We start from the raw sequence: 22,469 nt of genomic DNA, 5'->3' as shown, positions 1-22,469 counted from the left end.
GGACCGTGTCGAACGCAGCCGACAGATCGAGCATAACCAAAGCTGCTCTGCCACCAGCGTCTAAGCAATCACGGATAGCTTCAGAGATCTCAACCAGCACTGTCTCCGTACTGTAGGAAACCCGAAACCCTGACTGCGCTGGATGCAAAGCATCAGATTTTTCCACAAACTCAGTGAGTTGTCTGGTAACCACCTTCTCACAGACTTTGGCTAAGCTGGGAAGAAGAGAAATTGGGCGGTAATTCCCGGGAATCAGGGGGTCGAGAGTGCGGTCTCAGTTCTGGATTGCTGTGTGTAGTGGTGATCTGCCCATTCGTGCGCTTCTTCGGCGTTAGTGAAAAAGATAGCGGAGCCATTATAGAGAACCTTGAGGCGGGCTGGGAAGAGCAGGGAGTATTGTATATTGTTCGCCCGCAATCGACGTTTAACTTTCAAAAACGATGATCTTTGTTGCTGCACCGCTCGTGCGTAATCAGGAAATATTATTATCTGTTTATTTTCCACGTGCCGGGTGCTTGCCTGTCTGGCTGCTCGAAGTACCGCATTCCGGTCTCGAAAGTGTAGGAATTTCGCCAGCATTGCTCTGGGGGCTGCTCCTGGTGGAGGTTAGCGGACCGGGACCCTGTGGGCGCGTTCAATGGAGAAGAATGCTGTCCATTCAGTCGCGGGGGTGAAGGATTTCACCCATGCTTCTAGGTATTCCAGCGGGTTCGAGCCTTCAATTCCCTCCGAAAGAACCAGCAAGCGGATGTTGCAGCGCCTCGAACGCCCTTCTAAATCATTTGCACGTTCCTCCATGGTGGTCAGACGGCTCAGGACGTTTGGCAGCGTCTTCTGGTGCGCCTCGACGGTGGGCTGCAGGTCGGCTAGTGTCTCCCCCTCCTTCACTTTATCTGCCAATTTGCGATGGTCATCCCGGATAAGGCTGATGTCTGTCGCGAGGATGCCAAGGCGCTCCTCCATGGATATCCTGGAGAGTTCGATGGCTGTCAATACCTGATCCAGTTTGTCCGAGATTGACAGGTCGGACTGAGGCGCAGTAGTTGTGGCCCATGACCGGGTATTTGGCATGTTTTCTAGGGCAGTCTCGGGCACTGTGGTATGCTGTGATGTTCTCAGTTTCCCCATTGAGTTGACTGAGGAGGTTTCGCGCATAGCGAGCGCTGCCAATGGTGGCGGAGTTTGTGGCTCGCTGTGAGAATGTCCCGATGCTGGGTTGGGTGGTCCCGTTGGAAAGCTGGAACTCACCGGGTAGGGGGAGAGGCTTGTAGCTGTTCAGTGGATGTCTGGAAGTGGGGGACCTTGTTTCCGGTTGCCCCAATGCCCAACTCGCCTTCCTGCGGTTGTGGGGGCGGGTGGGCGCTGCCAGGAGAGGAGTGATACGATTTGCGTGTTGTTGCAGGGAAGAAGTCCTTGCAAGGGCCACAGGTGATCTGGCAGCCAGGTTGCGCGTCTCACTAGTACCTTAGCTTGTAGACTGATGCAGAGCTAGCCAGGATTAAAGAGCCGCCATTTTAAGGTCAGGCAGCATCCACCTCGAGTGCGGTAAGTTCCTGCAGCAGTGGGAGGGGAACTCTTTAGTATTGCCTCTGTATGCGGGGAATCTGCTGCCCACGTCTGTCCCGCCGGTGTTGTATGCCCCCAGGGGTCTCCAGAGACTCGATGTCAATTCCGCCGTCCGCTGCGGGCCCTGGGTGCCATTTTAGGGTCAGGCGGCACCGGTCGAGGGCTGTCTCGTAGGTCGCTGCTGGGGGCGGCAATCAGCCCCCCGGCTCCTGACTCACTGCTGGCAAAGATCAGGCCCCGCTCAGCGGAATCGCTGGTCCGGGTAGCTGTTAAAGAAAGGCTGCAGCAGCTAAAATGGCGGGCTGTCACCCGTCGCCGCCGTCGAGGTTTGCCTCCTTGTGTGTTTTCCTGGGCCCGCGCCAAGTATCAGCAGGGTCGGGATGTCCCCTCACCTCCGCTATGACTGTGGTTACTTTGCCGTGCCCGTCTTCAGGCGTGCGTCTCGCAGCACAGGTCCGGTCTCCTTGGGCCCGCAGTCAGGAACGGGCGGGAGCCATCTTGCCGCCGAGAGCCTGCGTCCGATATTTCCGATTTGCTGCTGGGAGTGCGCCCAGGTATTAAGAATTTACAGCACCGTTGGGCACAGCATGTGTTCCGTCACCTGGCTGGTGTCTTAGCAGTCCGGAGCGACGCCGGGAAGCAGGCAATATGCGAGCCCGTTTGCGGAGCCTCAGCAGGACATGGCTGCCATCGTAGCCTGCTTGGCCATGCCCCCAACCAGGATTGCTTTGTTTATGCCAATCAGGAGGACGTTACAGTAGTCCAGCCTAGACAAGACTAATGCAGAAACCACCGTTTTATGAAGGTCTGGCTGTATGAAAGGAAAGACTTTCCTCAGAATCTCCAAAGTATGACACGTAGATGAAGTGATCGCTTTCACATGATGGGAGAAGGACAAGGGGATGTCAAAAATGACTCCCAGATTTTTCGCCTTGGTGACTGGAATGGGGGGGGGGGAGGGCCTAGTTCCGTGGGCCACCAATCAGAGGACCAGATGGATGGATCCCTGCCGAAAAGAAGAACCTCAGTCTTACTGGAGTTCAGCTTAAGGCAGATCTCTGACATCCATCTACTCAACCGGGCATACAGGTGTGAAAGTTGTGAGCTGTGTCCCGAATATTATTGGAAAAAGAAACTATAATCTGGGTATCGTCTGCATACAATACCATGGCAAAGCTGTGGGATTTAATCGGTCTAGCAAGGGGGACCACATATACATCAAAAAGGGTAGAGCTCAGGAACGAGCCCTGTGGGACCCCACAGGGGAGCTTAAAGCTCTGGGACCTGGGGCCGTCCACTTCCACAAATTGATCCGGTCCGTAAGGATTTGAAAAGAGAAAGGGCAGCGCCTGCTATGCCTATTTCTTAGAGGGGATTTATTAGGAGGCTCTGATCTACCGTATCAAACGCCGCCGAAAGGTTCAGTATTATCAAGGCCGCCATGCCTCCATTATCCACAGAGAGCCTGATTTCTTCTGACGCCGTGACCAATGCAAGCTCGGTGCTATATTCCCTACGGAAACCATACTGTGCTGGATCCATAGTATGATTGTTATTGATGAATGTGGACAGTACTGGATTCATATATTTTTCCAGACGTTTGGTTGGAAGAGGCAGGCAGGTGATTGGACAGTAGTTGCCTGGATCTAATTTATCCAAGTTAGGTTTTTTAAAGTGGTAGAATGGAGGTCTTTTTCCACATTTTAGGAAAGATTCCAGTTTTAATGACTAGGTTAAATATCTCAATAAGATGGAAGGCGACTAACTCGGTCGCAGAGCGTATTATCTTGGGAGGGCACGGGTCCAATGGTGATCCGAAGTTGGTGGCAGAAAGAAGTTTGGTCACTTGCTCGTACATTATCGGCGGAAACTCTGAAAGATGTGAAGAGTGGGAGATACAAAGAATATTGGGCTTATATAAATCCGCTCTTTCTGCATCAGAGAGTGCAGACTGGGAGTGGGAGAAGGAGGGAATATTGGAGTCATGTAAATCCACTCTTCCAGCAACAGGGTGAGCAGACTGAGTGTTATTATCAAATACAGGTTGCGCTGCAAATGCATCATAGATGCTCAATACCTTACTACAAAAGGTGGATGCTAATGTGTTACAAAAGGCTTGGTCTGGTTCACTGTATCTAGATTCTTGAACTCGGCTGAGTTTCTGGACCATAGTGAACAATTCTTTAGGGTTATTCTTCGCTTTTTCAATTTTCTCTGAAAAATAATTGATCTTAGAGTAATGGATCGTTACTTTGTATTGAGTTATTATTTCCTTATATCGTTCTTTTTCCTTTGTCATACGAATGTCTCCAGCGCCTTTCTTGTCTGCGACATTGCCTCTGATGAGGGGTGTTACTAGGAAACCGGTCCCAGGATTCTTGCTTTTGGTCCAGAGAGGGCATGGCTTGGCTGTTCGGGCTGGACTGTTCCCATGAGGCAGAGGGTCAAGACTGAATTGCATATGGCTGGGTCTGACTGGGGTGACGAAGTGAGCTAAAGAACATTGATGGATTCAACCCAGATCTGTGACTGGGGGTGAGTGTCTGAAAAGTCTTAGCGCTCTGTCCATCATCTCCTTGTGTTTGCTTTGTTCTCCCTAAATTGGCAGGGTATGCCTAGACACGGGTCCCTTGCTTACTTTGCCACTGGAATCAAGCTAGCCTGGCTAATGAGGGGTGTTACCCCGAAACCTGCCCCAGGATGCCTGTTTCCGGTCCAGGGAGGACCTGGCTTGGCAGTTTGGGCTGGACTGTTCCCATGAGGCACAGGATCAAGACTGATTTCCATATGGCTGGGTCTGAGCTGGGGTGGCATAGTGAGCTAAAGAACGATGATGGATTTAACCCAGATCTGTGACTGGGGGTGAGGTTCTGAAAAGTCTCAGTGCTCCGTCCATCATCTCCTTGTTTTTTAATTCTTTTTAAAGGGCAGGAAAACCAAAAAGTCTAATAGTCCATGCATTGGCAAGCTGGTGCAATGGTCAATTACAAATATACATATATATATATTTCACGCAAATGCAATTGCATGTGCTACAAAAATAAACAGAAGAAAAGAGATATCACCCAAAATGGCAGCCATATGATTGCCCTACAAATGTTGAAAATAAGAACATATCCATTACATATAATTTTAATTGAGCAGTAGCAATATTTCCTAGCAGGCATGTTTACATAGTACAGGTGTAGAGACCTGTATCAGTCTTTATGCAGATAATGGGAAAATATGATTCTTATTTGCACAAAGAAAGGGACTATTGGGTTTGAACTGCAGCACCCTGAATACATATTTAAAAAAGAAGATCATGTGAATGGAAAATAAAAAGTATTGCCGAAGGAAAATATATTGGTGCACCAGCCCAGTCAGTGAAACACCATTCTTTTGAAGTAGATGTGCACATGTGAACAGGAGAAATGATGCCTGTCACATTGCATGAGAGCTAGTGGTTGCAGTGGGCTGACCCATTGCTCTTTGCTGAATGCTGGGGTGGGTGAAAATAACATGAATGAGAGCCGAACAGACCAACTGATGAAGATGTAGGACTCAAAGTCAAAGTATGTTATGCTATGTAAAGCTTACTTATACAGCACAAGTACACCGAAGTTTCTTGATATTATAATAACCTAACCATAGTGATAGTGGCAGAGCTATTTGAAGAATAAGTACGTTTTCAAGCGTAATAAGTGAAAATTTCAAATTAATGGATATGGGTAGAGAAGTATTAGTCTTACTGTCTGCAACTGAGAAGGCCCTGTTTCTGAAGGTGACAGTTCTAGGGATCGTGAGAAGAAACTTATTATTCGACCTTCAACTCAGGGGGTGCCTGTCCCAGCAGAATATACATGCAATAAAATCTGGCAAGTGTTGAAAAACAGCTCTATGCACTATGGACTTAATAACAATTCTTTAATGGACGTAAGCCTCTATGTAATTATTTTAAGAAAAGTGAAATATTTCGGTATTTTGGAACCTTGCAAATCAGACGGGCAGCCGCATTGTTTCAGTTATTTGTCACAGTCTGATAAGAGTCGCATTGCCATAATCGAAGCGAGACTGAACATATGCATTGATCAGAGGAGCATGAAATCTATTATGTGTGACTGGCAGAATATTTCATGTAGTTTTCAAGTGGAAAAAGCAGATGCTTGAAATCTTGGAAGCAGGAGGGTCAAATATAAGTTAGCATCAGGATAGGTTCCCAAATAATAGATTGCTGTGCAAGGGGCAGGGGTCTATTACTGAAGGCCAGGTCAGAGAATCCAGGGCACCTGTGTCCTCAGGAATAATTGGCAGCTCAGTCTTCTCTGGATTTAATTTCAAGAGGTTCTGTGACATCCATGAGCATACCAGAAGACTGCACTAGGAAAGAAGTATTAGGTTGGTCCTTCACAACCCCAAAGTTCAATTGTGTCTCTTTGGTGTACATATAACATTTTGCACCCCCTTTCTTCAACAATTGAGCCAGAGGGGGCATGTAGATATTGAATAAAAGAGGAGTAAGTATCCTGCCGTGAGGGACACTTCAATTGTGAACTTTGAGTTTGTATGCATTCACAATAATTGCCACGATTTGATAACTATGTATTTTTATTTATAGTTTTTTACATGAGACTTGCAAGGCAGCTAAAGCTGGCCCTGGGCTAGACCTAAAATGTACTCCAAGCCAACATCGACATGCATGAACCTCATATTAGAACCTACATGCCTTATTGATTTATCAACCACTGCTTAGCCTCTTATAACTATATATTATAACTGTTTGTGATGTCTTAGGACATATTTCTAGGAGTTGTTGTGAGGTTCTCTAGGTACCTGATTTGCCAGTGTGTAGGAAGTCTTTCTTTTGATTTTGAAAGTGAAAACAACACAAAAACAATGACCTGGTGCAAACGCCATGAGGTTCCGACTATAATTTGATCAGAAGGGCCAGTTTTATACAGTAGAAGGATCAGGTTTACAAGGTAATAAGTCATGACTTCTCTTCCAGAAATTACCCTTTAACATGCCACGCTATTTCATTTGAGTGTAGCTTTAGAATGATATCTTGCTTTTGATATGGTGCTAGATACCATACCTTATGGTGCTAGATACCATATTCCTACCATTTATTAGTGCAGTAATTAGATAATTAGGTGCCTGATTTACAGTTCGGTGGACAGGTTACTACATCACAAATGTGACGGATATCTTGTCTGCCAATTTACAATTACCGTAGGTTAAGATACACTTATAACACGACAGACAGAATATCCGTGAAATTTGTCATGGTGTAACACATCTGCTGATCTCTAGTTAGGCCCTAAGTCAGCCTACCTAGGCTTGAGGACTGCTGATCAGCATTTATGTTGGTGGCAACCATTTAACTCACTGTAACATCCTCCCAGTTATTAAACACCAGAGTACTTCTCCAGCAGTATTTATCAAAATTGCAATTAAATGATGTTACTATTGTTATTTGACAGTGGTTTCAGGAACGTTATAGCTAGGCTCAGATTTCACTCATACAAAACCAGTGAAATTCAGCAGTTATAGTTACCTGAGCTAAGTATAACTTACGCACCCGCAGTGCACTGCTTATGACCTCACATATTGCATCCCTCATGACATGGTCAGTGGCACCACTGATGACATCAAGGAGAACATCACTGATTACATCGTCCAGTCAGTGGAAGTATTTAGTATGAGTTTATGATCGTTAAACATATACTAAGGTAATCCAAAAGTTAAGTGAACTACTTCTGATATATATTATGTGAGTGGCAGTGTGACTATGTATCCTCATGCATATGAGGTAAGTGAGTGGCTGAATGAGTGTATAAGGGGGTGTGTGAGCACAATGCTATATGAGTGGCTGTATTGGTGAGTGGGTGGGTGTGTCTGGCTGAATGGGTGGGTGCGTGGCAGTGTGAGGGGCTCTATGGGTAGGTAAGTGGGTGTGTAGTGACTGTATGGGTGAGTGAGTGGTCTCAATGGCTGTATGAGTGACTGGGTGTGTAAGTGGCTGTATAGGTGAGTGAGTGGGTGTTTGAGTAGGTGTTTGGACGAATTAGTTGGTGTGTGAGTGGCTGTATTGGAGAGTGAGTGTCTGTGTGAATGGATGTATGGGTGAGTACACAGATGTGTGAGTGCTTGTATGGATGTGTGAGTAAGTATGTAACTGGTTGTGTGGGTGTGCGAGTGAGTGTGTAAGGGCTTGTGTGGGTGAGTGAGTGGCTGTGTTGAGAGGCTGATTGAGTGAAAAATGTAAATAAATGTTTCTTGGGCCATGCAGTATCCCTGTGGGACCCACACCAAGAGCCCTAGAGGGTCAGGGTATTTCTACTCTGCCCCCTTTTTTTAAAAAGTTTTTTCTCCTGTGACTCAGTTCAACCGAATCACAAAATGGCTGCTAACACTTCCTGGTTTGAAGTGCGGGCAGTCAATCAGATCTCAGCACAAGATCGGAAGGGGTCGCGGGTCCTCTGCGTCCCTATATATACAACTGGAAATTTCTTAATATAACCCAGCAACTCCTGAACGGATTTACACCATTTATCAAAAAGGTCACTTTCTGGACCAACAACCACCTTTCTGACAAATTTAGTCTAATTCCGTTTAAAAGTTCCTATGGAATTTAACATGGGCAAAATGTGATTTGGGCCCCCACCCCCCCCCACTTTCTTGGCCCCGCTTGACAGATCACCCCGACAATTTCAAGAGACCAGCTAAAGTGAGTGTCGAATTAGTTCTGAAAATGTTGCGCAGATACATCAAATGACGCCAAAGTTATTGGCAAATGAAAAAGTCTCTTCCTACAGAAACTAGGTCCTAACGAATAGTTTCTTACCTGTCGGTGTAGTTTTGCAGCTTGAAGATCTTTCTGGATTCACTATGCTGTGCATTATTCCGCGATCTTGTGGTTGGGTCCGGATTCGTAGTCTTTTCTTTGTTTTTTTTATTTTTTTTTCTTGTAGCCCAGGTGGGCGGCGACGACCCACCATTTGGTGCACCTCCCGTGACGTCGTCGTGCTTCCTGCGGAAGTCCCACCTTTGGGGCGCCATCTTCGGGTTCTTTTTTCCTTTTTTTTCTTTCTTTTTTTTTTTTTTTTAACCCTAGGCGATTGATTAATTCTTATTGTTCATTTTTCTGTACGTTTTCATTCCTTCTGATTTCTCAATTTTACCCCCTCTTCCTCCAGCCTCATCTTCCTGGCGGAGGTGGGTGGGTTCACTAGTGAATCCAGAAAGATCTTCAAGCTGCAAAACTACACCGACAGGTAAGAAACTATTCGTTTTGCAGCGTGAATCTTTCTGGATTCACTATGCTGTGCATAGACTTTGTAGCGGTTTTCCTAATTTTGTGGTGGCTGGGTGGTAGATGAGCGTTGGTCGTTGAAAATGTGTTGAAGCACCTTCTGTCCGACCTGTGCTTCCTTGTTCATCTGAATGTCCACGCAGTAGTGCTTTGTGAACGTGTGCACAGATGCCCAAGTTGCCGCTAGACATATGTCCTGAATGGGCGTGTTCGCCAGGAAGGCAACGGTGGCCCCCTTCTTCCTTGTGGAGTGAGCCTGAGCTCCCTCTGCTAGCTCCTGTCCAGCCTGTTTGTGGCAGAATTGAATAGTGAGTGCAATCCATCTAGCGATGGTGCCCTTAGTCACTGGTCTACCCATGAAGCTAGTAGCAAAGGACACAAACAACTGCTTTGATTTCCTGAGTTCTTTCGTTCTCTCAATGTAGTGCATCACCGCTCTTCTAGCGTCGAGGGTGTGCAGGGCCCTTTCTGCGTTTGAAGTTGGGTTTTGGAAGAAACTCGGTATCTGGATACTCTGGTTCATGTGGAACGCCGACACCACCTTGGGCATGAAGTGCGGGTCTGTTCTCAGGACTATCCTGTCCTTGTGAATCTGAATGTAGGGTTCCTGTAGCGTTAGCGCTTGAAGCTCGCTCACCCTGCGTAGTGAGGTTATGGCCACCAGAAAGGCCGTTTTCATCGTCAACATTTGCAGCGTGGCCTTGTGAATAGGTTCAAACAGTGCCTTCATGAGCTCCGTCAGTACCACGTTGAGGTTCCATGCCGGCGGCGGCAACCGTTTAGGAGGGGTAATTCTTTTGGCTCCTTCCATGAATCTCCTCACAACCTGCGAAGTGAAGAAACTTCCACCCTTCTCCCCTCTGGTGTAGGCTACGATCGCCGCTAGGTGTACCCTTAGGGAGCTCGAGCAGAGGTTACTCTTTAGAAGGTGTGTGAGGTACCTCAGTACGGTTGAGTCTCTAGTCATTCTGTTTTGCAGGCCCCTCTTCCTGCACCACACAGTAAATCTCTTCCATTTGGCGCTGTAGCATTTTCGTGTAGTTGGTTTTCTTGCCTCCCGCAGCACCCGCATAGTGCTAGGAGGCAACTTAAGGTGAGCGAACTCTAGGTCCTCAGGAGCCATGCCGCCAGGTTGAGGGTCTCTGGTTCCGGATGTAGGACCTCTCCGTTTTGCATGGAGAGCAGGTCAATTCTTCTCTCGAACCTGTGGGGATTGCCCTGTGCCATTTCTTGAATTTGTGAGAACCATGTCTGCCTTGCCCACTGCGGAGCCACTAGGATCAGAGTCATGTTGCTGGTTCTGCACTTCTCGAGCACTCTGTGCAACAGGGGTATCGGTGGAAAGGCGTAGGCAAATGTCCTCGACCAGCTTATCCATAGGGCATTTCCTTGGGATTGCTGATCTGGTTGCCTGGACGCGAAGCTTTGGCATTTTGCATTTTGGCGTGTTGCAAACAGGTCTAATGTGGGAGTTCCCCATCTCTGGAAAATCTTCTCCGTTTCCTGGCCATTGAGCTCCCACTCGTGTGATGCCGAGGTCTGCCTGCTTAGCCAGTCTGCCTCCACATTGTCCTTCCCTGGAAGGTGAATTGCCAGTAGATCTATCCTGAGAGGTATGGCCCATCTCCAAATCTCCTGTGCCAGAGAGGAGAGAGGGAACGACTGTGTCCCCCCCTGCTTGTTGATGTAGAACATTGCCGTGGTGTTGTCTGTTTGAACCAACACCCTCTGGTTGTACAGGTGCCTCTGGAATGCCTTCAGGGCTAGCAGGATGGTTTTCAATTCGAGGTAATTGATATGGCGTACCGCATCTGCTGGAGCCCACAGACCCCTCACTCTGAGGTTGTCCATGTGCCCTCCCCATCCCTTTTGCGATGCGTCCGTGGTAATGGTCATTGTTGGGTTTGGTGGTGTCAGGCTTCTCCCTGCTGTCATGTAGTCTCTGTTCCACCAAGTCATCTCCTCCTGCACTGCGTACGTAACAACCACTAGATCCTCCCAACTTCCGTTTGCTTGTGACCATTGCTGTTGTAGCCATTCCTGGAATGGTCTCATGTGCAGGCGTACATTCGGCACCAGCTTGATACACGACGCCATCATGCCCATCATCTTGCTCACTGACCTCACTGTCAGAGCTCGCCCCTTCCGGTAGAGCCGCGTCTCCTTCAGTAGGGCATCTGTCCTCCTGTCGCTGGGCACCACTGTGCTGCTCAGGGAGTTGATCTTTGCCCCCAGGAAAATCTTCCAGTGATGACTTCCCCCAGTGAATCGAGAACCCCAGGTTCGTCAGAGTGTCTGTTACGCGTTTTGCGTGTCTCTCGCACTTCTCGCGTGAGTTTGCCTTGACCAGCCAGTCGTCTAAGTAGGGGTAGACATGGATTCCCTGCCTTCGTAGGTGGGCCGCGACCGCCGACAGGCATTTTGTAAAGACCCTTGGCGCCGATTTTAATCCGAAGGCCAGGGTTGTGAACTGGTAGTGTTCCTGGTCGATGTTGAACCTTAGAAGGTCCTTGTGTCTTCTGTTTATTGGGATGTGCAGGTAGGCATCCTTGAGGTCCACGGTGACCATGAAGTCCCCGGCTCTTATTTGGGGCAGTACCTCCTGCAGCGAAGTCATTTTGAACTTCTGCGTTCTGATGAACTTGTTTAGGTAACGCAGGTCCAGGATGGGTCTGAGGTTTCCGTCTACTTTCGGGACCACGAAGTAGTTTGAGTAGACCCCCTTGTTGCGTTCTCTGAACGGCACTGCCTCTATGGCTCTCTTTTCTAGAAGTTTCCGTGTTTCTTCTCTGAGTAGGGCCAGTTCTTGAGCCGATCTCTGCTTTCCCTTTGGTGTTCTGTTTAGAGGTCTTTTCTCCAAATCCACGCAGTATCCGTACTGCATGACGTTCAGTATCCACTTGCCTGTGGTTATACTTCGCCACTCCTGAAGGTAGAACCTCAGTCTTCCGCCTACTGGTGTTGTATGCTCGTAGGCTTTCGGATCTCCTCTCTCCCCTGATGTTACTGTACTGCGCCTCACCCTTGGGGGCATGTCGAGGGTAGGCGTCCTCTTGCGTGCTGAGTCACTTTGATGAGGGCTGGTCACCCCCTCTCCTCCTCTGGCCATGTCAGTTCCCTCTCCCGCGAAAGGACTGGCCCCGAGGTTGGTACTGCCAGTTTTGCTTCTGTTGACCTTGATGTCCGTGACCATCACCCTGCTGGAACGTCTGGTGCGACGCCCCCTGCTGGCTTCCTCCCCTACCGTAGGGTCTCCTTGAGGGATTACGCCTCATTCCCCTCAGCTGTAGGGCCCCCATGGACCTCGCCGTTTCGTTTTCTTTTTTCAGGTGGGTGAGTTTCTAGTCTACTGTTGCTCCGAACAGTGTCTCTCCGTTGAAGGGGGTGCTAAGGATGTTGTTCTGCACCTCCGGTTTGAATCCCGAGATTCTTAGCCATGCATGCCTTCTCTCGGTGACCCCTATGGCCATTAGTCTTGCTGAAGTCTCTGCCCCGTCCAACGCTGTCTTTATACAAGAGTTGGCGATGTTTTTACCTTCGTCTACCAGGTGCGAGGCTCTCTGGCGGTATTCCTCGGGGAGGTGCTTTACTAGCTCCCCCATCTCGTCCCAGTGCTGGTACTGGTGCCTATTGAGAAGTGCATTGGAATTCGCCATGCGCCAGTGCATTGCGGCGTTCCTCTCGACCTTTCTTCCTGTGAGGTCTATCCTCCTGCTTTCTTTATCAGGTGGTGGCCCCGAAGTTGCTGGTACGTTGGCCCTTCTCCTGGCCGTGGAAGCTATGATGGAGTCAGCGGTGATGCTACCCTTGATGTAGGGGGGTCCAGAGAAGAGTGCTTATACTTCTTCTCCGTCCTGGGCGTGATCGAACGGCAAGTCGCTGGTTTCTTGAAGGCTTCCCTCCCCTGATTCATCACACTTTGCAGCATGGGGAGGAATTGGCTCCTCGTCTGGATGGGGAGCAGTGTCTCGAGGAGGAAGTCTGCTTTCGGCCTCTCTTCGTCGAGTTTGACGTCGAAGGCTGTCGCTGCGCTCCTGACCACCATGTTGTACATCCCGATATCGTCGGGTGGCGAAGGCCTCGAAGGGTACGTGTCTACGGGCTCCTCCGGGTTTTCGGTGTCGAGATCCTGCCATTCGATGTCGTGGCTGGTAGATGGCGCCAAGCTGTAGAACGACTGCTGGTCTTCTTCCTCGGCATCGCCTTCATAATATGTCTTGTCTTCCTCTTCGAGATCTCTTGTCAGCCCCTCGGTGTCGAATTCGTCCTCGATTTCGACGACGTTCGTTAGTGGAGCCGTTGGAATCTTGAATTCCTTCATCTTGGCATCGAACTCCTTCTTCCTTTGAAGGATGTTATCCATTTCGGCCTCGAGCCGCCTCTTCTTTTTCTCCATCTCGGAGATGCTTTCGGCGTCGACCGCGGGTCTTTTCGACGGAACTTGCGTCGACGTCGACCGCTCTTTCTGCGTCGAGCGTCCCGTCTCATGGGTCGACTTCGACGATCCTTGCCTTTCGGCGTCTTTCGGCACCAGGGAGTCCTTTTCGAAGGATCCGCTCGGCCTCTTGTCCATGGTTCCCTCCTTGGTCGTCGAACTTTTCGGCGCCGGGGCTCCCTTCGTGGACTTTGACTCTGATTTTCTCGAGTCACCCTTGGGTTTTCGAGGTATTTTCTGTTTTGAGCTCGACGATTCTCTTACCTAGTCTTCATTTTTCTTGTCGGTCTCTACGACCGTGAAGCTTTCGGGTCCCTCGGCGACGTTGTCCTCATCGTCCGTGGATAGGCCTAGATCGTAGAGCGACGGGGCCTTACCCTTGCCATCCATGCTGGCGTTGGCTCTTCTCTGCCGATCTCTCACTCGGAGCGTCTTCTGCGCGAAGGCTGAGCAGGCATTGCAGTCCTTACTCTGATGGTCGACCGGTAGGCAGAGGTTGCAGACCGGATGCTGGTCCTTCTGCGCGAATTTGTGGTGGCAGTTAGGGCAGAACTTGAATGGCGTCTTGTCCATTGCGCTCAGGGCCTCTGAGTGCGCATTCTCCAAGGGCGTCGAAGAAAAAGGCGCAAAACTTCCTTTCTTCGCGCTCCTGATGTAATCTATTCCTTTTCCTGTGATATCTTCGTAGTAGTTATCGACGAAACTCGCTTTTCTTTCTTCTTCCTTCGATTGTAATTCTGGAGCTTCCCGATGACAATCCAGACCCAACGGCGGAAAAAAGAATCTGAAGATGGCGCCCCAAAGGTGGGACTTCCGCAGGAAGCACGACGACGTCACGGGAGGTGCACCAAATGGTGGGTCGTCGCCGCCCACCTGGGCTACAAAAAAAAAACAAAAAAAAAAAACAAAGAAAAGACTACGAATCCGGACCCAACCACAAGATCGCGGAATAATGCACAGCATAGTGAATCCAGAAAGATTCACGCTGCAAAACTATAATTACCTACTGGCTACCGCCAGTAGGTAATATATATATTTGGATTATACTTACCATTAAACTTTTACCACGCATATGTCTTTACCAAGCAAACCTTAACAATGATTTTTTTATTTGTAAAGGCATATACGTGTAAAAGGAATATGTGTGGTAAAAGAATTTGTTGTAAAAGTCACGTGCACTGTAATGACAGCGTTATTAAACCATGCGTTGTAATGGCATGAGTGATTCCATCATACAAAAATCTGATTGGTGTCATACTTTGAGACTGTAAGAAAATGTATAGAAAGAATAAAGTTTCAGTCTCAAGATGTCTACAGAAGTATATGCAATGTAGAATGCTGAGGTTTATTAGTCCTCTTATGGGTCCAGTATACTATGAGGCAAGTGGAGGTATGGCCACACAGGTTTTTACCATACCATCTCAATGCAACTGCGATGTGGATGAAAAGGGGATTTGCAAGGAAATAATTCTGTAAATATGCAACCCCAGTGGACTCCATATTGGTTAAAGTGTAACCTTTTGGCATGATTTTCAGATGGTCATACAAAGAAATGCAGTGCCCGAATTCTAATTGACATGGAAAATGTGGACAGTACTATGCTAGCCTAAGGCTTACACGGAATGACGATGGTGAGCACGGGGGTGGAGAAACAGGGAGAAAGAAAGAGCTAAAGAAAGAGACCAAGAGAAAAAGGAGAGGTGAGAAAAGAGGTGAGAAAAGAGAGGTGAGACAAAGGAGAGGTGAGAAAAAAGATGAGAAAAAGGAGAGGCGAGAAAAAGGAGAGGCGGGGAAAAGGAGAGGTGAGAAAAGAAGGGCAGTGTACATAAATGTTTATTTAACCGATTATTTACATTTTAGAAAAACAAACATAAAAAGAGAGGTTTATCTGCATTCAGCATAATTTGCACCAGTGTTTTACATCTCCCGAAGCTTAGCTCGGAATCACAAAGCCCACAGTTGCGTGGCACACGTACCTCGAGGTGGAGGGCCTGGGACGGGCTTGGGCTTGCTGCCGGTGAGAAGGAAATTTAAGGCTGCCTCCATGTTGTTGCCATAATCCATAAGCGCCTGCCTGGCTTCATCCTTGCTGAAACCCATTTCTGTTATGTGCTTCAGAGCCCTTTCATCAACCTGCAATTAAGGCAAAGCTGAATGCACTGACAATCAGAAGGCAGCGTGAACACTCGGCGCAGTATACAGTGTCTGCTTTATCTTCACCTGCCATTCACAGTCTTTCATGAATAAAATTTAATTAAAACATTTATATTTAATGCTCACACAGTCCCATTTAATTTAACTCTGTAAAGCAAACGGGTTGTCATTATTATGTGGCGCGCTGTAGCGGTGCTCAAAAGATGGAACCGGAATACGCAATTGCCAGCACACTAAGCAGTGTTTTCAATGACCCCGGCCTGCTCCAAATATCACAGGATTTAAAGTGTTCTTATCTTTCACAGGAGTCTCGAATGATTCAGCAGATCGAAGGGCTCGCGCTCCTGTCCAGAGAAGTGAAGCCTTTTGGCAAGAGAATAAAGATGGGCGCTTAGCCTTGATTTCTCCGTAATTGGAAACCTAACCCCCTGGCTCCCTTTCCCACTGTGTTCTACCACTGCGGTCAGAACTGCGGCTCAGGGTTCGGAAGCTCCACTAACGTCGGACGTGTTCTGCACACAAGTCACAAGCACGCGTGCCAACGCTCCCGCTTCGGGCGGGAGACCACCCATTTCAAGGCTAGCCTCCCGCTTCCCGCTTCTTAAATTTGGAGAAAAAAACGGTTCCTTGGCAGACTGCAGCCCGGGCTGCCCTAGTGAGATCCGTAGTACTTACTGCCAGTAGCCCCATGGGCTGGGACTACCGGCCACCCCCCTCCTTACTACACAAATTGCATTACTTAATTCAGCAGGTCAACACATGGGTCTTTGGAAGGCAGGGGTCAAGGGACCCCTGGCCGTATTTATTAAAATATGAAAATAAAATGAAAAATTTTATAAAATAAACATTTTTGACAATTTTTAGAATGCACATTTCAGAACATTAGATTACATCCATTTTTGACATTATAAGATGGGCTAACCTTAACAAATATCTAGTACAGCGTGTTTCCTAACCGAATCTAAACATCCTGAAAATTAAGCACTCTAATAATTACGTCGGACGGCAAGGTCGCTAACCGGTGTCAGATCCCTTACAGCTACGCTCTCACGTTCGAGATGCGCATGCGCAACCAAGGGCACGTTTCACCCCGTGCGCTCTGAACTCCATTAAACCATAACAGGAGGGCCCACACTTGCGCACCTTGATGACGTCATAGTGTCTGTGAGGGGTGGCTACCAGCCTGAGGAAAGCGTGGACTCCCTCCCCCGCACCCTTCTAAGTAATGGATATCATATCCTGCCCCTGAAGTTCTGGGAGAGACCAATGGCCCCTCCCGATGGGCGGCCCCTTTCGTGACTGGGCCCGCCCCCCCCTAAGGACCTTAAAATGCTGCTCACCGATTATGACCTTACCGCCAGACCCACATAATAAATACGACATTGCTATTCTAAAAGGGAAAAAGGGAACTAAGGAGAAAGTTACTTAAAAACCACAGCAACACACGAAAACATCTACATTTGTACATTTCCTGTAAAACGGGAAAAAAGGCCTAAGGAGAGAATCAGTTACAAACCACAGCAAAGCACACCACATTTACATCTGCACAGTCTCCTGTAGACGGGAAAAAGGCCTAAGGAGAGAATAAGTTAACACCCAGCGAAGCACCAAGCATATATCCCTGCATATCCCCCTGCGAGCGGGGGAACGCCCGAGGCAGCAATCATGCCATTCTTATGATGACGCGACAACATTAAACAGTATACTTACCATTGTCATCACCCAATTTGCTAACCAAGGGGACGGAGGGTGGGGAAAATAAAGAGCCCCACGGTGGGGCGAGGAGCGAGCCTGGGGAGCGCGGGCACAAAGAGGCCGCCTCCCGCGCCCCCCCAGGCTCTTAACCCCTTCGTGATCGCGGCCCCGCCCCCCCCCGGCCCGGAAGCACACAACTACTTCCGGGGCAAGGGGGGGGCGGGAACAGCCACCACGAAGGGGACGGGATATGGGAGGGGCCGGGCCCCGCCATGCCTGCGTGGGGGCCGATTGGCCCCCCCTTTTCTATAGTTGTCAACATTTAAAATAAAAAAAATAAATAAAAAAAAAAAAATCAGGGACACTTTGCACCTCCGCTATCAATTACTTATTTGAAAATGTACCACCCCCACTGCCTCAAAGCTCCACCCACTCTGCCCAACTCACATAGAGCATACTGTAACTCCGCCTACTTATCATGGTGCAGATTATAGGTTCTACTCAATGGAGAGAGAATTGCAGGTAATTGAGGCGGGAATTTAACACGTAGCTGAGCTGCATTGGAGAATTTTTACAACTCGGCTACTTTGGTCTAATGTTTGGATCGCAATTCCCTGCAATTCTCTCCAAAGTGCAATTGCCGGGACTATCCTGGAATAGTGAATTACCCAGGACAGTCTCCAACTTGCCAGGACTGTCCCGGCAAAAACGGGACAGTTGGCAGCTATGGTAACCTGCTCTTGTATGCCAGTGCACAACATTTTTGCCACAGACTCTCTGACTGCTCTTTCTCCGTGCTCCTGGGTAAGGTGAAAAAAAAACATGTATCTGCGTTTCTGATATCTGATTCTGCAGCAGCACACTAAGGCCCATACATGACAGTATACCCGATTCAGGCCTCGATAGAAGTCAATGGGATTAGAACAATCTCCCTATTGTGTTTCTAAAACTCTCCCACTTTCCTCTTCTAAACTGTTGCCATGTTTGCGCCAGGGTGTTGTCATAAGCACCAGGAAGGTGGGCAGAGAGACCCAACTGCGAGCAAACTAAGGAGATGTCCATGGGAAAATAGAAGAGAATAATAGGGGTCAACAGGTGGTAAACCCTGATCAAACAGCAAGCATTTATTTGCAGGTTAAATGACATTATGAAGTAACTACAGTGGTGTCCTGCAGCACGTAACTTTAGTTAACCTGCAAATAATTGTTTGCCCTTTATTTAACATTTTTTTTTATATCTCCTTACACAATCCCTGATCCACCCAGGCCCCCTACTGCATCGGAAGGGGGCCAGGGTCACACCACAGACCATACTCTGTGGCCCCTGAGCAAATGTTTGTGAGTACCCATGGACTAGAGGATAGCAATGTTCTAAATGCTGCAATGGTCTAAGAGGCATATGCTCTCAATATGCAGACATTTCAACTTAGCTCACTTTTTCAGATCATGCCAAAAAAAGACATTGCCCAAAGGCTACAGCATAACTCAGCAAAGCAGCACCCATTGCTGTTCTTCACTCTTTTTCCAGCCAAACTGCAGATCTGTGGACAGCTTTTGGAGGTGCAGGAAGTTCGGTTTGATAGGCGGGTGTGGTGAGGCTAGATACAGAGGGCTCTGTAGCTGGGGGTATCTGAATGCTAGACAGAGGTGTCTGCTTTGGGATGGGACAGGCAGGGCTCATGTATCAGGGTGTAGGAACTAGGTCTATTTTTTGGGGAGAAGCAGGATGACGGCATGGAATCAGTTTTGGAGGTGGGTGTGCTGCCAGAGGACAGGGGTGCTTGCAGTGCTGGAAGCAGGGAATGGGGGTAGGGAAACCAGGAATAGGCTGTTGCGGTATATCAGGGCACTGCATATGAGGTTATATTACAGGGTGGCATGACACACTGTATTTGGTCTGTTCGGGGAGGTGGTAAAAAAACAGGTATGGTGCTCTTTTGAGGTTGGGTGAGTAGATCCTAGGTATAGGCATCTGTTGTAGAATTAGCATGCCAGGCTCGGAGATCTGTTTTGAAAATGAAGGAGATTACAGGATGCCAGGCAGGGGTTATTTTGAGAGAAATGAAGGATGGTAGTGGTAGCATTTAATAGGAGTGGGGTATTTTAGGCGGGATGGCGGATGGTTGATTTGATAAGGATCACTGGAAGCCAGAAACAAGGGAGTCCGGTTGCCAGGTCAAATTTTAGGGTAGGCAGCAGAACAACCATTAAGAGTTTTTTGTGAGGGGTGGCAGGTGGACCACAGGTATGGGAATGGCACCAAATGCCACTGTCACTGTGACACTACATACCAGACCTGACCCTGTATTGCTTCACTTTAAGTAAATCAAATAGAATAACCACAGAATAATAAATAAATGTTAAAGGAAATTCTGGGTCTGGACAACTTGATCCCTGTGACACGGAAACCATAAATGTGGGCAGTGGGTGAGGTAATGAAAAGATGCCTAAGGTATGAAAGCTGTTGTGGGACACAAAATATCATCTTCTTATGACAAAAAAAAGCAAAATGACCTCAATATCTGATCAATTAAAGGTATGGTGAGGAGCCCAGTGAATCATGGAAAGTAAGGAGGCAGGCAGCATTGCACTCATGCACTGGGAACCAATGAGCGAATTTGAAAGATGAAGCACAGAGTATAGTGCCTAATATTTAAAACGTCAAATGGGCGTGAAGGAGGCATACTCACTATTTATTAACACAATGTAGCAATACGCATCTTGCCTGATAATCAGCGCCACGATGCTCCCTGGAATGACAGCTGCGCTTTACAAATACCCTGTAACATAACATAATCTTTGGCCTTTGCAGTATTGCTAAATGGAAGGTTTAAAGAAACAATGGCTGCCACGGAGTATGAAAAACACTTAAGATTGTACAAGGGTAAAAGTGACTATCATTTTAAGTCTGAATAATGCTTAGTGCACAACTAGATATATCCTATTGGATGGAGTTTGTAACTTACAATATAGATGATCTGTATCTTGCCAGCGAAGCCAAGACAGAAGCAAGCCTGGACAAAGACAGTATCGCCTGCTAATGCACTCAATGATAGTTTGAGCATGGGTGTGGTTTCATGCGTTAGCAATAAATAAACTGGCTTTGTCAATGCTTGCTTCCATAATGTTTGGCAAACGTGCTGTGAAATGCACGGTGTGCCCTCATTTACAAAAAGTTTCCTGTAAACATCCCCCCTTGAAACTTTGTTTCACGTGTTGTGCCTACTCCATCAGTGACTGAGGAACAGTTCTGCAACTGCCATCATTTAAAAGAAAATACTCCAGCAGCTGCATGGAAAAGAGCCCAGTTGTGATCATCAGTCCATTCCATTCTCGACTACTGAGGAATGTTTCATTTAATACGGGCACAAACCGGATGACAGAGGCATTGGTGCCTCGAGGCTGTCATGAGGCCAGCCAGCCTTGAAGGTCTGTTTGTATCTGCAAAATTTAGGACTCCAAAATTGATATCCAAGTTATCCATGTGTTGCAGGTGCCACTAGTCCTTCACGTTTTCGTTTTCCCAAACATTTCGTTCAGATGAGTTTCATAAAGATCAGATGAACCAGGCTATGTGCCTAACACGGTAGGTCATGGCCCAAGAAAAAATGTCTAAAACAAGCCCCTGGTGCAGCCATCTCCGGGGTGTATAGTCACCCGTGTTCTAGGCGTGAGTAAAGAGCCAGCCCTAGTGAACACACTGCCACAAGCCTCTGTGAGGCCTTTTCAGAGGTAGGGACTCAGTATCACATGGATGTGACTCACCTTGGTGTTTCGCCTTTTTTACACTGTTGGTTATTCACATGTGAAGAGAAGTCTGTGAAAACGTACCTCACGGCCATGACAAGTAAGAGGCAACCGCTTAGTGTAAGTAGAGGAGTCCTTAAGTGTGATGAAAAAAGTGTGTGAGTGGGGGGCGGCGGCATGTCTCCAAAAGGGGCGTGGCCCATGCAATTAAAGGTATTGCTTAAACATGTAAACTACGCTTTTGTAATTTCCATAGTGTGCCACCAGACCAGTTTTGGTGCCACTCTGATATATATATATATATATATATATATATATACACTCACAGCGGGGTAGCGAACCCCATATATCCAACAATGTGTTGAGTAAATAAAGACCAAGCACTCTGTGGCTCTGCTTCAGCAAGTGGGATCTATTGTAGCAATTCACAAACAAAACGCGTTTCGGAGCTCCTGGCTCCTTGCTCATGAAGCATAGCCACGGAGAGTTTGGTCTTTATTTACTCGAAACATTGTTGGGATATAAATATATAGATATGGATATAGATCTATATCTCACGACAACTGACGTATACCCAACACCACCGATTACTATTGCCTTTGTCAGGGATTTTGTTGTGAATAATATTGAAAAGGTTTTAATATGGAGTCTTTGAATTACACAATAGTGAGGCCTATAGAAGGAGTAGCTGTCCTCAGTGTGTCTCAATCACCCCTGTTATATGCACTCCATGTTAGATCAGTACATCCTTTTTCACTCCAGCTCTCCCCCATCCATGTTACACCTCATCTCTCTGCTCTACAGCACCATCTTTTCACTCCCTCCTAAATACATTTCCTTCGCTGCACCACCCCAAACACCCACCGTACACACCGGACCCAGTCACCTATAAGCACTGTAGTTTCTTTTAATTTCTCCTTGTCAATATTTTAACAACAGTGAACCTCCTTCACACACATTTGCACAGAATCAAAACTTCACCTATAATACATGCTCATTGTGCTGTACGCTCTGCGGAGTGGCCAAAGATTGGATGACCATGTATTTTGAACACCTTTTTGACCCGCAGGCAGGCACTGCCAGAAACTCTCACTGCACTTAGACTCATGTCTCCAGAGAGCTCAGGCGTGGCCCAATACAAAATACCAGGCGGAAACTCATTTCAAAGTATGCACAATACAGGGATAATCTGGGCCGGACAGGCCGTAGCGGGCACCAGGCGCTCCCCAGGTGAGCCACCAAGGTGGGGGCCGGTTTTTGACCCCTGGGGGGCGTTTTTGTTATTTGGGCCGGTTTTGCAGAATAATTGCAATATAGGCCCCCTGTAACAAAGGCAGCTGCAGTGTTTTCTAGGTGCAGAGTTCGGTAATGCTATGGTGGCATTAGCCTATTGCCTTATATTGTTTTATGGTCAGGGAATTCCTTGGTTACTTGCAGCATACTGGTTCCATACAGGAAGTGGTGGACTAGCCCACATATAGATGCAACTGTTACTTCGCATTTGGAGAAAAGAGCTCTAAATCCCACTATTACCATAGGTCTTAATAGGACTCACTAGTGCATGTGAAGGTACAGCTAC

At 47.7% G+C, this 22,469-nt stretch overlaps 1 protein-coding gene across 1 annotated transcript in view; it reads right to left on the bottom strand.

Annotated features, from left to right (window-relative positions):
- The window catches only part of TDRD3 (tudor domain containing 3), a 681,208-nt gene that overhangs the window by 271,822 nt on the left and 386,917 nt on the right, over positions 1–22,469 (bottom strand). Inside the window, exon 9 of the mRNA XM_085621988.1 lies at positions 15,272–15,428. Within this exon, the coding sequence (XP_085478114.1) occupies positions 15,272–15,428 (157 nt within the window). The remainder of the gene's footprint in view (positions 1–15,271; positions 15,429–22,469) is intronic.

The sequence above is a fragment of the Triturus cristatus genome, chromosome 8 (assembly GCF_964204655.1).
Source record: "Triturus cristatus chromosome 8, aTriCri1.1, whole genome shotgun sequence".
NCBI classification, from domain to species: Eukaryota; Metazoa; Chordata; class Amphibia; order Caudata; family Salamandridae; genus Triturus; species Triturus cristatus.
The sequence above is the reverse complement of the archived record's forward strand: the minus strand, read 5'-3'. Positions and strand labels throughout refer to the sequence as shown.